At 34.0% G+C, this 15,515-nt stretch overlaps 1 protein-coding gene across 1 annotated transcript in view; it reads left to right on the forward strand.

Moving 5' to 3' along the window:
* The window catches only part of LOC149786170 (uncharacterized), a 61,762-nt gene that overhangs the window by 25,843 nt on the left and 20,404 nt on the right, over window positions 1-15,515 (forward strand). Inside the window, exons 5-8 of the mRNA XM_089976523.1 lie at window positions 1,055-1,281; window positions 2,715-2,965; window positions 8,968-9,190; window positions 12,371-12,460. Of these exons, the coding sequence (XP_089832649.1) occupies window positions 1,055-1,281; window positions 2,715-2,965; window positions 8,968-9,190; window positions 12,371-12,460 (791 nt within the window). The remainder of the gene's footprint in view (window positions 1-1,054; window positions 1,282-2,714; window positions 2,966-8,967; window positions 9,191-12,370; window positions 12,461-15,515) is intronic.

Here is a 15,515-nt window from a genome sequence, read left to right on the forward strand (position 1 = left end):
AAGCCTGATGTGTAGTTATAACAGGTAACATATCTGTATCTATACATTGTATGCAGAAAATCAAATCCATTGTCGTGAATATTGCCTGGTAATTAAATATTTTTAACCCGGGATATGTGTGTGTGTGATTTAGATTTTTAACGTAGCTTTAACATTTTTCCAGTCATATCACTACGATGTCTGCAGTGTGGCAGTTTAAAGTGATGTCTAGCACTGGGGCGGCATGTAGCATGATGTCCCACCCAGTCACATTATCCTGATACCAGGCTGACCAGTCCTAACACTAACCTCTTAATGCTGAGTGCCTAGCGAGGCAGCTGTTAGTACCTTTTTTGTATGTCTTTGGTATGACTCAGCCAGGGTTCGAACCCACAACCTCCGCATCTGGAGCAGATGCTCTAACCACTAGGCCACCGGAGTGGTAAACCTGGCCTGGGATAATTATAAAGTTCTTATCGGGACAAAGTAGTTATCATAATTGCCAAGAAAGTAAACAACATTAATTGACAGGATCTGTTACTGCCAACAAGACTTGGAGTACATTGCATTTCTCCATCATATTGACTGCCATTTCCTGTATCATCCTTCACAAAGTGAACTTTACATTGAAGAAAAAACTTTAAAACTTTTTTCATGAGACTGGTTCTTTTAAGCTAAATTTAGAAAATTAGAGCTCAGTATTACATTTTATGCTCTTTTTGATTTACCATCTACCACATTTATGGAAGGTGAATATACTGTCACCTGCAGCTGTTTCAATCCATGATGAATTTGATTTCTGCTCAGTAACTCATTAAGAACTTGATGAATTGAAATTATATTTACTTTGAGGCTTTACTTAGGAAGATCTAAGTCTAGTTAAATTTTCACATTTTTCATACAAAATTTGAGAAGTCATGACCCCTGTTCAGCCTTGCTTTATTGCATCCTTGCTTTAATTGCATCATATTTACAGGCAATGGGGTTGGACTCATCTGTGTCATCCCATCATTACAAAACTTTAAATGTGTACAACAAATTTCTTGTTCTATAATGATATGATGTTTCTTTTCAGCATAAATGGCATACCATCATGTGCCAATGAGAAACTCTTGACTGACATATTACGAAAGGAGTGGGGGTTCACTGGTTATGTTGTGAGTGATCAGGTGGCAATTGAAAACATCATCACCTGGCACAAGTATCTGAATAACTCTGTGGACACAGTCACTGCCTGTGTTAATGCTGGATGTAATCTGGAACTGTCATGGAACAACCCACAACCAGTCTATCTCTCTATAGGTAAGACTGCCTCACAGCGGACTATTTGCATGTCTGCAATGAATGTTCCTAAGAGCAAGGCATTCAAGTTGAAGTGTTATGCATTACTTCCTTTAAAGTGTCCATCTGTCACCTCCTGTTAGCAGAGTTTGTGGAATAAGATTATTTTACATGTTAGTTTACTATATAAATTATGACATGATTTGAAGAATTTCAAGATTTTAATGTAAAAGTCATGGGAATTGTAAGATTTGGGACATATTTTAGATCTTTATGACCTCTGAAATTGCCATTTTTTCATCAAAATTTATCTTGACTGTTCAGAATTTGTGTTTTTATTTGTAGTCGAGCAGGCTATGGAGGAGGGGATAAGGGAGTTATTTCAGATTTTTCACTGTTGAAGGTATTCTATCCCTGATGAAGCAGCACAAAGGATCCAGATATTTCTTTTATAGGTTTTCTCACCCTTGCTGAAGTAGTACAAAGAGTCCAGATTTTTCTCTTTTATATGAATTCTTATCCCTGATGCAGTAGTACAAAGGGGCAAGATTTTTCTTTCATGCTTAAAACATTCTTGGGCAAGTTTCATACATTTTATTTGTCTTGCAAAACATTTGAACCCCTTCCAAGATGCTTGACAAAGCACTTATCCAGTCTTATTTATCACAGGACAAAGTAACTTATTTGATTAAGAGCTTCTTACAAAATGTGTTAGATTTGGCTCTGAAATAAATTTGGATGTCTTCAATGTTACATCGTTTTCTTTTGTGAAGTTGTGTCTGTTTATTACTTGATTGTGTAATTTCATGAATATGAGATTAGTATGTGGGTTGAGTGTTGTACAACATCCATTCTTAACCGTTAAATCAGGATTTTTTTGTACTTTCAGCTGTTACAATGATCAAATTTATTTACAACTATTTTGTTGTACTACAAGTCCATTGTTTGGAGATCATACCTATATTTTAGCAGAGTTATCTTCCTTGTCTTACTGTTGTCAAACCTTGATGTATAAATGAGAATCAGAAATATAAATATATACTTAATGTATATTATTATAATTAGTTTTAAATCTTGTATATATATTTTCAACATTAAAACTAATTTGTCTATAGATGTTTACAGTTTTCTGAAGTATTGTTAGTGCCAAGGAATGACAATTTTGTTGTAAAGAACAGTTATATATATAGGGGACTTGTGCATGTTGATTACCATAAATTTGCTGGTGGATATTAAAGGAAAATATTCCATTATTAAAATCAAAAAATTGTCTCCATTCTTTTCTGTCAGAACTTGAATATTCCATTGTAATGAATGTTACATATAAGAATTGAAATGACTTTGAATTTATTTTAGGTCAGTACTGTATATACTAAATAACATTTCCTTTAACCCTCACTATTTAATTGCTTTATATACTTTGGTAAGTACACATGCACACAATATTCTTATAGTTGATGCAGTGAAGCAAGGCAAACTGAGCGAGGACATTGTGATGGAGCGGGTAAAGCCCTTGTTTTACACCAGAATGAGGCTGGGGGAGTTTGACCCACCTGCAATGAACCCCTACACACAATACAACCTGTCCTACATCCAGAGTCCTGAACATCGTCAGCTGGCTGTTAATGCTGCAATGAAATCCTTTGTCCTGTTAAAGAATGATGATAACCTCCTGCCTCTGAAAAAGATTTTCAAATACATTGCTGTGAGTAGACTGCAATACAAGGTTTAAAACAAACTACAGACTTTCTTCCTTTTACATCACTTTGGTGTATCAAGTTGCCCACCTACAAATTTCTTGGAGAACAATCGATCTAGGCTTTCTGTAATAGTGAGCAGACAGCAACAGTGCCAAACTGCAAAACTACTTTGACTTTTGTCGAATCATTCACCCTTATATTAGGATCAAAATCACATGATATGAATTACCTACTGGGGGGGGGGGGAGGAGCATGGGAAACCCAGCTACTTGACATATTTACAATGCCAGTTTATAGGTAAGGAATGCAGATATGAGTTCTTAGACTTTCTTCTGTTTGCTTTCATTTTGTAATAAGATTCTAAGTACCTGGTTAGCTCTGATTTGTTACTGTCATGTCTTTCTTATCTAGTGACAAACTTAGTACCAGGTTAGCTCTGATTTGTTACTGTTATGTCTTTCTTATCTAGTGACAAACTTAGTACCTGGTTAGCTCTGATTTGTTACTGTCATGTCTTTCTTATCTAGTGACAAACTTAGTACCAGGTTAGGTCTGATTTGTTACTGTCATGTCTTTCTTATCTAGTGACAAACTTAGTACCAGGTTAGCTCTGATTTGTTATTGTCATGTCTTTCTTATCTAGTGACAAACTTGGTACCAGGTTAGGTCTGATTTGTTATTGTCATGTCTTTCTTATCTAGTGACAAACTTAGTACCAGGTTAGGTCTGATTTGTTACTGTCATGTCTTTCTTATCTAGTGACAAACTTAGTACCAGGTTAGGTCTGATTTGTTACTGTCATGTCTTTCTTATCTAGTGACAAACTTAGTACCAGGTTAGGTCTGATTTGTTATTGTTATGTCTTTCTTATCTAGTGACAAACTTAGTACCAGGTTAGCTCTGATTTGTTACTGTCATGTCTTTCTTATCTAGTGACAAACTTAGTACCAGGTTAGGTCTGATTTGTTATTGTCATGTCTTTCTTATTTAGTGACAAACTTAGTACCAGGTTAGGTCTGATTTGTTATTGTCATGTCTTTCTTATCTAGTGACAAACTTAGTACCAGGTTAGGTCTGATTTGTTACTGTCATGTCTTTCTTATCTAGTGACAAACTTAGTACCAGGTTAGGTCTGATTTGTTACTGTCATGTCTTTCTTATCTAGTGACAAACTTAGTACCAGGTTAGGTCTGATTTGTTACTGTCATGTCTTTCTTATCTAGTGACAAACTTAGTACCAGGTTAGCTCTGATTTGTTATTGTCATGTCTTTCTTATCTAGTGACAAACTTAGTACCAGGTTAGGTCTGATTTGTTACTGTCATGTCTTTCTTATCTAGTGACAAACTTAGTACCAGGTTAGGTCTGATTTGTTATTGTCATGTCTTTCTTATCTAGTGACAAACTTAGTACCAGGTTAGGTCTGATTTGTTACTGTCATGTCTTTCTTATCTAGTGACAAACTGAGTATCTGCATAGCTCATAGATATTGTAAATTAGTCAGTGACAAGAATCTTGGTTTTAGTAGGTTATAAAAATCACTAAACATTTACCTTTACATATATCTCCCATTTGGAAATTTTTAATCTCATTATGAATAGTCAGATTAATGTGTTCTCCGGTTAGATAAATTACAAGTACAGTCCTACTCACAAGGTTCATGTGAGGAATGAAATACTTTTATAATTTTACTAGAAGTCCATAATAATTATGATTGATACTCCACAATGTTTAGATACACCCTATTATTCATTATGTTCAAAGTTCAAGAGCCTGGCTTAAGGAAGACATGGATCATTGTCTGTTTTTTCTTACGTCTGTCCTTAACTAATGTGGCTTGTGTTAATGACTTTATTTCTTGTGCAGTAGCCAGATAATGCTATTTTTTAATCTCTATTAGTTCTAAATTTCAAGATATGTCATTGAGTGAATCTGACTTTCAGAATACAGCTTTGTCAGTCTCCATCAGCAAAGCATCACTAATGAGACCTCATAAAGCCCTGATATTTAATTAAAAGAAAAAGCAAACAATGTTCAGTTGATAACGTATTTAAATGAATAGCATCATTCACATTTAGATAACAAACAGATAAGAATAGTCTTTCTAAAATTGCTTACCTTCAGGAATTTAGTTAATAATAATTTGCCTTAAAAGATGGTTCTTTTGAATGGTGCAAAGACTTCAGATTAGCTTATTGTCATACCTAAGCTGTGCTTGCATGTGTCAAGTATTGGCATGGGTCAAGTATTGTCATACCTAAATTGTGTTGGCATGTGTCAAGTATTATCATGCCTTTACTGTGCTGGCATGTGTCAGGTATTACCATGCCTTAACTGTGCTGGGATGTGTCAAGTATTGTCATACCTAAACTGTGCTGGCATGTGTCAAGTATTATCATACCTTAACGGTGTTAGCATGTGTCAAGTATTGTCATGCCTAAACTGTGCTGGCATGTGACAAGTATTATTATGCATTAATTGTGCTGGCATGTGTCAAGTATTATTATGCCTTAATTGTGCTGACATGTGTCAAGTATTGTCAGCCCTAAGCTGTGCTGGCATGTGTCAAGTATTGTCAGCCTTAAACTGTGCTGGCATGTGTCAAGTATTGTTGTAACCCTGCATGCCCTTGGAACATTTTCTGGGTCTTGATATCACAGATCAACCCAGTACAGTACTTGTTAACTGTAATTAATCTGTCCTAGCATGTGTCAGCTAACTATGCAGATAAAACATATTTACAAGTTTGAATTGAGATCTGGTTTTATGGGATTTTTAAAGCATAAAATTGAAATCTGGGGACAAAATTTCTTTAGGTATTTTGAGTTGTGGGGTTTTAGTTTACTGAGGAAAAATTATATTAAAGAAGGAAATGTTCAATGCTGGAAAGAAGTGTTCACTTTGCATATTATTTGTTTCTCTGTCCAGTTTGATGTGGAATTTTGTAGTAACAGGATAGATAGTTCCATGGCACAACGAAAATGACGGACTTTACTAAGTCTTGAACTTAAGGTATAGCTAATGGCAAAATGTAATGTGTTAAACTAAGTCTGTTGTCTGATTTCCAGTTACTTAGTGTAGTCCCAATATACAGTAACCCATCTCTTGAATGCAAACCCCCCTTAGCTTTATTCAGACAGAATTACATGCTCCTGATGACTTTGTGTTCAAAAGTATCCATCTAGTGCAACCAGTGGTCAGCATATTATTGCAAAAACTGTCAGATTTACCCCTTGCAAATGGGCACATAATGGGGTTCACACATTGAAATTTCATGAATATTTGTTTGTTTCTAAACTGTACACATTGACACAAGTTCAAGCATATCAACAGTAACTACCTTTCATCTATACAGATATGTGTGCCAATTGTCCTTCAATGTTAGGTTTTGTCACATTGATAATTACTGGCTGACATTACTACTTTTTCATAATCTTTACTTATTTAAATCATTATGTGTCTTTAATATACATCCAGAATAAATCGGATTATGTTTAAGTTATCTCTTGTTACAAGCTTGACAGGAGATAATTTATATGAGATACTGAATGGACATCAGTGACCATTCAAAGTCGTGGCAGTTATCTCTTGTTACAAACTTGACATCAAATACTTGATATCAGATACTGAAGGGTCTTCAGTGATTATTCAAAGTCCTGGCAGTTATCTCTTGGTACAAGCTTGACATCAAATACTTGATATGAGATACTGAGGGGTCTTCAGTGATTATTCAAAGTCCTGGCAGTTATCTCTTGGTACAAGCTTGACATCAAATACTTGATATGAGATACTGAAGGGTCTTCAGTGATTATTCAAAGTCCTGGCAGTTATCTCTTGTTACAAGCTTGACATCAGATACTTGATATGAGATACTAAAGGGTCTTCAATGACCATTCAAAGTCCTGGCAGTTATCTCTTGGTACAAGCTTGACATAAATACTAAAGTGCCTTCAGTGAGAATTCAAAGTCATGGCAGTTATTTGCTGTTACATTGTACTTAGTAACATAAGCTGTATTGACAATTGCAAATGAAATGTATTTCCATGTTAATAACTAACAAGAAATAAATATTTGCAGATATTTTTTTAATTTCCTTCATTTGTGTTTATCATTGTTGTAATTTGTTTTTAAATTTTGTGGGAAATGTTTCTTTATTCCTGTATTTATCATATATTTAATTTGTGAATAACGTTACTGTATTCCTACATTTTTCCTGAATTTTGGGGAAAGGTTCCTGTATTCCTATATTTGTGGCATCAAAATCAGCTGGGCATAGGGGTACAAGGGGTCATTTGGTTATGGAAACTGAGTTGAAGCATTCTTCAGCACTTTTCATTGCATGCATTAATGTTTAGATTTTTTTTATGTCTTTAACTTATATTCTTATAAGTCGTTTTTTTATATACTGGAAATTCAATTTGTTCATAGTTGGGGGTTGTCTTATAAGTGTGACAAACAAATAAATTTGATAAAGCTAGGAGTAACTAGAGATGCCTGAAGTACACAAAAATACTGTAAATTCAAATATTTGTATGTTAATGTCACTGTTCCCATTCAGAAAGGTATGCACTTTTAATCCATTTCTTTACAGTATTGATTACATAATACTTGTATCTACAGTTACTGTATTTAGATTTTAGTAATTTGAAAATTTATGGGTAAGTGAAACACTGCTTACTGCAAAGTGAAATCTCCGTCAGTGTTGTTTACCATGGGTTTTTTCTATTAGATATTTTTCTTTCATTTTTGTGCAAGTCTAATTAACCTGTACTTGTATTAATATTTGTGTTTTGCTGTATAAACACTGTGTTTGATACAATTAATGTTTTAATTGAATTTCTGTTTTCCTTTTCAATAAGTTAGATCTAATTTGCAAATGATTTTCCCAAGTTTTCTGCCAGTGTGCATGGGTGATAAGCTCTTGGCTTGTAATGGCAGCACTAACTTTGTTTTCAAGTTGACAATCTTTTTGATCAAGCTATGAATTTGATGCATGTACTTGTTCGATGCCAAGTAGAGTTGTACAATTTCCTGTGCATGTTTGATCCTAAACCCATAGCTGTGAAGGCAGTACCCTTTTTGTTTTCCCATGTGACAACCCTTAGATTGAGCTATGAGTTTGATACTTGTTCATTGCCAAGTAATAGAGGGTGGTTGTTTGAACTCCAGTGATCTTGCCACAAAATTGAGACATGTTCATTTGCATCCTTTAATATATTTCACAGACTGTATGATTAAAGTGTTATTTACAGAGTCCAAACTCAGTCTATACGTAAGCACCGTATGACAGTGAATTTGAGAAAATGGAGATGTACAATATTTGCTATGACTAGATGATGTTGGAGGATTTCAAAACTTTATCAGTCATTGAGGATGACTTCTTGGACTTTGCACCATTTGACATGCGATAGTGACATTTATAGAATACTGCAAATCATAAAACTGTGGACTTAACTTTTTTCATTGTTTGTCTGTAAAATGTGTGGAATTAATATATTTCTGTGTGGAATTAACATATTACTGTGTGGAATTAACATATTACTGTGAATAAGATCATTCTGAACATATATATTTTTTAACGATATGTGACCTTTACTTGAATTCATGGATTTATCACATCACTGGATTAAAAATGTCAAACATGGATTTTAATGAATTTAATAAGGACAAATTGTAAGTTGTCAATTTATTTGTGACATATTCCACTCAGTAATATTATTGTATTTATACTGGTTTTGTCTTTATTTTTCCTATCTGTCTCTCTGTCCATCCAGTGTGCATTGTTTATTTTTCCAAATGCAACTCTGACACACTGATGACAAGTCACCTCTTCAGATGGACCAGACTTGCAAAACACACCCTGACTTATAGAATAGTCATGGAGAAATGTGCTTTTTATAGCCCTAAAAAGAAGGGACTGACTTATAGTTGAGTTGACTTATTATCAAGTATATATGGTAATTGTCATTATTTCTAAAAATATGCATTACCTCTTGAAATTTGAACAGATTGTGGGACCCATGGCAGACAATCTTGAGCAACTGTTTGGAGACTATCATGCTGAAATCAATCCCAGGTACTCTTTGACCCCATTACAAGGTCTTAGCAACCTTGCTTCCAATGTCAACTATGCTGCTGGTTGCATTGACAACAGATGTACAAATTACTCAGCCGCTGACATACAGAAAGCAGTGCCTGGAACACAGCTGGTCATTGTATGTCTTGGGACAGGTAAGCTTGAAGCAAATTTGATTTCAGGAAATATAACTGCAGTCTTAAGGATTTGTAGCCTGTTATGGTGTTATGTTTGAATATTTGCTGTGGTGTCATCGTGAAATATTAACATTCATAACTGATTTGGTTTGAATCAGAAGCCATGAAGCCATAACTTTCACCAAAGTCAGTAAACAGTTGTGACCAGTTTGTAAATAGACTTGTCCGCTATGCTGTTGAATTCCTAACCTGTGAAACCCTTCTACAGAGTGGATGTCATTTCAGACAACACTTAGAAAAGATAGATATTTTTAATTTTTTATAGCCGATTAAAACATAGACTGTATGGGCGTCAATGAAAACATAGAATGTATGGGAGTCAATGAAAACATAGAATATATGGGAGAACTATTTGAGTGGTACTCTCAAAACTATTTTCCTATATTGAGGAATGATATATAGTTTGCCAAAAACTGGCCCTGCTTTCACAAAAGATGCATATTTTTATTATGTACTTTTTTAATCAGCTTATACATTTATATATCTCTATAGAATTAAGAGAATAGGTCCAAGAATAGAACCCTCTGGTAACACTAAATTAAAGATCATCTGGGCTGGAATGTTTTCGTTTTATGGACACAGTTTGTTTCCTGTCAGCTAAATATGTCGTAAACCATTTTAAGGCAGTATCGTGAATGCTAAATATAAGCTGGAGTGAGTGAAGTAATATATATTGGTCTGCTGTGTCAAATGCTACTGACAAGTCAAGGAGGTTGAGGACTGTAATATTTCCACTAAGCAAAGAGAAGATCATTACCTATTTTCAGAAGGGCAGTTTTGGTGCTGTGACAAGGGCAATATGCAAAATGTAAATTGTTGATAAGACTAAATTCAGATTAGATACAAGTTGGGGCAGAAAAACATTTTCTGAAATATTTTTATATGAATAGAAGGGTAGAAACACGGCCAAGCATTTATTTTTTCAACAGAGGCTTTACAATTAAAAAATGATGGGAATTCCCTGCATGAGAGACAAGTATTAATAGCATCAGTTAGTAAAGGCATGTATTGAATGTAAACACTCAAGCAGCATCAATGTCAGAATCAGATTAAATTAAGATGACTTCAGGGTGCTCTTTGTCTAGAATATATGTAAGAAATCCATAGACAGGACAGGTTCAGATGCTGTTAAAGGTTGCCAATGAAATCCATAGACAGGACAGGTTCAAATGCTATTAAAGGTTGCCATTGAAATCCATAGATAGGACAGGTTCAGATGCTATTAAAGGTTGCCATTGATATCCATAGACAGGACAGGTTCAGATGCTATTAAAGGTTGCCATTGAAATCCTTAGGACAGGTTCAAATGCTATAAGAGGTTGCCATTGAAATTCATAGATAGGACAGGTTCAAATGCTATTAAAGGTTGCCATTGAAATCCATAGACAGGACAGGTTCAAATGCTATTAAAAGTTGCCATTGAAATCCACAGACAGGACAGGTTCAAATGCTATTAAAGGTTGCCAATGAAATCCATAGACAGGACAGGTTCTAATGCTATTAAAGGTTGCCATTGAAATCCATAGACATGACAGGTTCAAATGCTGTTAAATGCTGCCATTGAATTCCATAGACAGGGCAGTTCAAATGCAATTAAAGGTTGCCATTGAAATCCATAGATAGGACAGGTTCAAATGCAGTTAAAGGTTGCCATTGAAATTCTGTATCACAACTGTATGGTGATGATGATTTGATTGAAATTGTGTTGTTAGGTTGATCTCTAATGGTTTGTACCTTGTCTTGGAAGAAATTTACAAACAGGTCTAAAAGATCCTTCTTAGAGGAGGTCGTTGGAAGTGGTGTAGAGATATTCCTTTACATAAGCTTTTCACTTTTATTGAAAAGCTCTTTACAGCCTGACCTTTCAACGATCTGTGTGCTGAAGTTGGTTGATTTCACTGCATGAACAATGTTTTTGACATTCTTCTTAGCAGCTTTATAGATTTGCTTATGACTAGTAAGAACAGATGAAAGCCAAAGCTTCTCAACTTTAATGCACTGTTTTAGAGCTGGTCCCTAACACTACTACACCATGGAAAATACTTCTGAATGGATACTCTGCACTTGGTTGCTGTGGAATGTTTGTCAAGCAATGAATACAAGCACATTAGTTCTATGAAGAATTCAGTCTAAAACGTGACATTCAGAAATATCTAAATGTGAATTTCAAATTTGAGTATTTGCTAGAAAGTATTCTTATTTGAAGATTCAAATATTCTTTTTAGCACTATTTCTTTGTGCTGTTGATCATTTGAGTCAATGTACCAATCTATATCATTTGTGTTATCTATCATTGAAGTAAATGTACCAGTCTGTATTATTTGTATTGTCTTTAATGTACCAGTCTGTATTATTTGTTTTGTCTATCATTTGAGTAAATGTACCAATCCATATCATTTGTATTGTCTATCACTGGAGTAAATGTACCAGTCTGTATTATTTGTATTGTCTTTCATTGGAGTAAATGTTCCAGTCTGTATTATTTGTATTGTCTATCATTTGAGTAAATGCAATAATCCTTATCATTTGCATTGTCTATCACTGGAGTAAATGTACCAGTCTGTTTTATTTGTATTGTCTTTAATATACCAGTCTGTATTATTTGTATTATCTATCATTTGAGTAAATGTACCAATCCATATTATTTGTATTGTCTATCACTGGAGTAAATGTACCAGTCTGTATTATTTGTATTGTCTTTCATTGGAGCAAATGTACCAGTCTGTATTATTTGTATTGTCTATCATTTGAGTAAATGTACCAATCCATATCATTTGTATTGTCTATCATTTTGATTAATATGCCAAATCCAGATTATTTATATTATGTACCAATTTTTTTTTAATATGACAAAAATGCAAGTTTTCAGGAAACCTCTCATTATAAAAGACATGACTTGAACCTGGCACTGTTTATTCAGTGGCCCTTACAAACAGGTTTCATTATACTATATAGAGGACACCTGTTCATTTATGAATTCACAGTAAAGGTCAACTGTCCAAGAGATGATACCCCTCCCCCAGAATGTATTAGACCCAATTTCACTACAGTCAGTACAATTTGAAAGTATATGGATCACAAAGTAAGTAACTTATTTTTACCAAAAATAAAAGAAGGTGTGACTTGTTGTATCTTCAGGGGATGAGCTGGAATCTGAGGATAGGGACAGAGCCAACATGGAGTTACCTAGCAACCAGACACAGCTAATGTATGATGTCATGAAATACAGTAAGTACACAGAAGGTTTATCAGGTAACACATTTATTACAGTACATACAAAATCATAAAGCATCTAGCAACATCACCCTATAATGTCATAAACAATATAAATATTGTAACATCTAGCAATATCATCAAGTAGCATTATTTATAAGCAATACAATATTGTAGTCTAACGATGTCACCCTCTAAATCCACAAACAATACAATATTATAACATCTAACATCATCATCCCATAGCATCATAAGCAATATAAATATTGTAACATCTAACAACATCATCCCATAGCATCATAAGCAGTATAAATATTGTAACATTTAGCAGCATCACATAGTAATATTTTCAGTATAAATGACATTCTTTTATTGATTAAAAATGAATCTATTGAATCTTACCGAAAATGTTGTATACCACTTACACGTATAGATTAAACCTGAATCTATTGAATCTTATTAGAAATGTGGTATATCACTTACATGTATAGATTAAAAATGAATCTATTGAATCTTATTAGAAATGTGGTATACCACTTACATGTATAGATTAAAAATGAATCTATTGAATCTTATTGGAAATGTGGTATACCACTTACATGTATAGATTAAAAATGAATCTATTGAATCTTATTGGAAATGTGGTATACCACTTACACGTATAGATTAAAAATGAATCTATTGAATATTATTGGAAATGTGGTATACCACTTACATGTATTTCCAGCAGCTTGTCATGGCATCATATTAAATCTATTTCATAAGTTTCATATCAAATGAACTTTGACAGAAAATCCTTGACTTTTTCCATATTGATACAGAAGTAAAACTCCTTAAGGTAACACTGATATAAAGCAGAGATTCTTCAAGATTTTGTAGGCTCAGATATTGTAGACTGCACAAGAAACATAGTTGACTCAAATGTAGTAGAATGTATATCTTAAGAAACAGGGCATAGTTGACTCAAATGTAGTAGAATGCATATCTTAAGAAACAGGGCATAGTTGACTCAAATGTAGTAGAATGCACATCTTAAGAAACAGGGCATAGTTGACTCAAATGTAGTAGAATGCACATCTTAAGAAACAGGGCATAGTTGACTCAAATGTAGTAGAATGCACATCTTAAGAAACAGGGCATAGTTGACTCAAATGTAGTAGAATGCACATCTTAAGAAACAGGGCATAGTTGACTCAAATGTAGTAGAATGCACATCTTAAGAAACGGGGCATAGTTGACTCAAATGTAGTAGAATGCACATCTTAAGAAACAGGGCATAGTTTGTTGAACCCAATATGTTAGACTGCACATCCTAAGAAACAGGCATAGTTGACTCAAATTTAGTAGAATGCACATCTTAAGAAACAGGGCATAGTTTGTTGAACCCAGTATATTAGACTGCACATCCTAAGTAACAGGCATAGTTGACTCACATGTGGTAGACTGCACATCTTAAGAAACAGGGCATAGTTTGTTGTACAATTGTAGTAATAATCTCTAGTATAAATGATTTTCATATACTGATTTTCATACACTGATTTTAGCAGAGCTTTGCGAAAATATACCATATTTGACCTAATGCTCTCTCGTACCTTAATAAACACACATTTGAATCAAAACTCAGATAAAATATATATACCAAATTCGGCGGCCTGTAAGTCGATGCAGAGTATAAGTCAGATAAGCAAATTTGGTAAATTTTCATCATTCATCCATATATAGGTTGATGCTGAGTAATTAGGCCAGATCAATACCTTGGCTTCACACAGCATCGAGAATTTTATTTTACCTTTAACTCAGTAAGTAACCTTTATGGTCTGGATCAATAAATTTAACTAAAAATACTTAAATTTGTTTCACACAAAGTATTTTAAATGTATTATGTATTTTTAGCTACATATAATAACACTGACCTGAAAATTTATTGAGTTATAGATAGGGTAAAATTTGCGATGCTGTGTGGAATTAAACTATAATAACTTCCGGTTTCATAAATATTAAAAGTATCACTATACTATTTGAGATTACCATCAATAAGGAAATTGCATCATTAATGCTAAAATGTTTTTGCTACATTTTTGGGAGGAGAGAGATGCTTATGAATTCCCTTGCATTTTTCTTCTTGCACTTGTGATCAAAATAAAATATGGCCCAATATATATGAGACAGAGAGAGAGATATTCCAGGTCTAAATGTTTTTTTCACCTTATTGCCCCTGTTTAGCTGAAGCTTTTGTCAAAGAGAGAAAAATTAATAAATTAAATAGTAAATGTAAACTATGAAAATACATACCATACTCTTTCAGGGTTTGAATATTCACAGTAGTTATATCCATATCATCTCCATTTACTAGGTTAAATCCCAAGAATGACCATTTAGCATGGTGTCTAATTTTCTTTGCAAGTATAACGACCTCTCCATTCCCAACAAATAAGATTATTGTTTTAAAGTGCATGTACTCTTCCTGTACTTAGGAAGCAAGTTTTTGATCTTTGCTCATGCTATATGTTACATTAAATTGCTGTCAGTCCTGACGGCAAGTTCAAAAGATGTCACTGGTTGAGAAATTTACAAGAGTAACCACCTTGCATTTCCTTTCATTATATGGTACCATATTCATAATACCCATGGTTAGCCTCATTTCCCTATTGGTAGCCTCACTAATCTGATCTGGTCTGCCAAATCTTGACCTCAAATAGGTGTTAGTTTTGGAAGACCTGATTACAGCTGTAGCATATTTAATTACCATGCAGATACCACTTCAAAGCCATGTCATTCTTGGACAATTGAAGTGATAACTAAAACTAGAATTGCTACCTAGTGGTATTAATTGATAATGATATATGGTACTACACTTTTGTACATGAGAATGATCATAGTCATCAAGTAAGTGGGCAATACAGGTTACCGTACAATTGTCAAGACATATCTCTCTTTCATTTTCTTTCTCTCTCTCTCTTTCATAATGGGGCATAATTTTTATTTGATCATGAGGTGCAGTAAGAAAATTGTGATCGAATATCTGTCTTTGTCATGGTTATTCATCTTCTAACTTGTCAATTTTAACGCA

Source organism: Sinohyriopsis cumingii, chromosome 12 (assembly GCF_028554795.1).
Source record: "Sinohyriopsis cumingii isolate HCF-2022 chromosome 12, ASM2855479v2, whole genome shotgun sequence".
Taxonomy (NCBI): Eukaryota; Metazoa; Mollusca; class Bivalvia; order Unionida; family Unionidae; genus Sinohyriopsis; species Sinohyriopsis cumingii.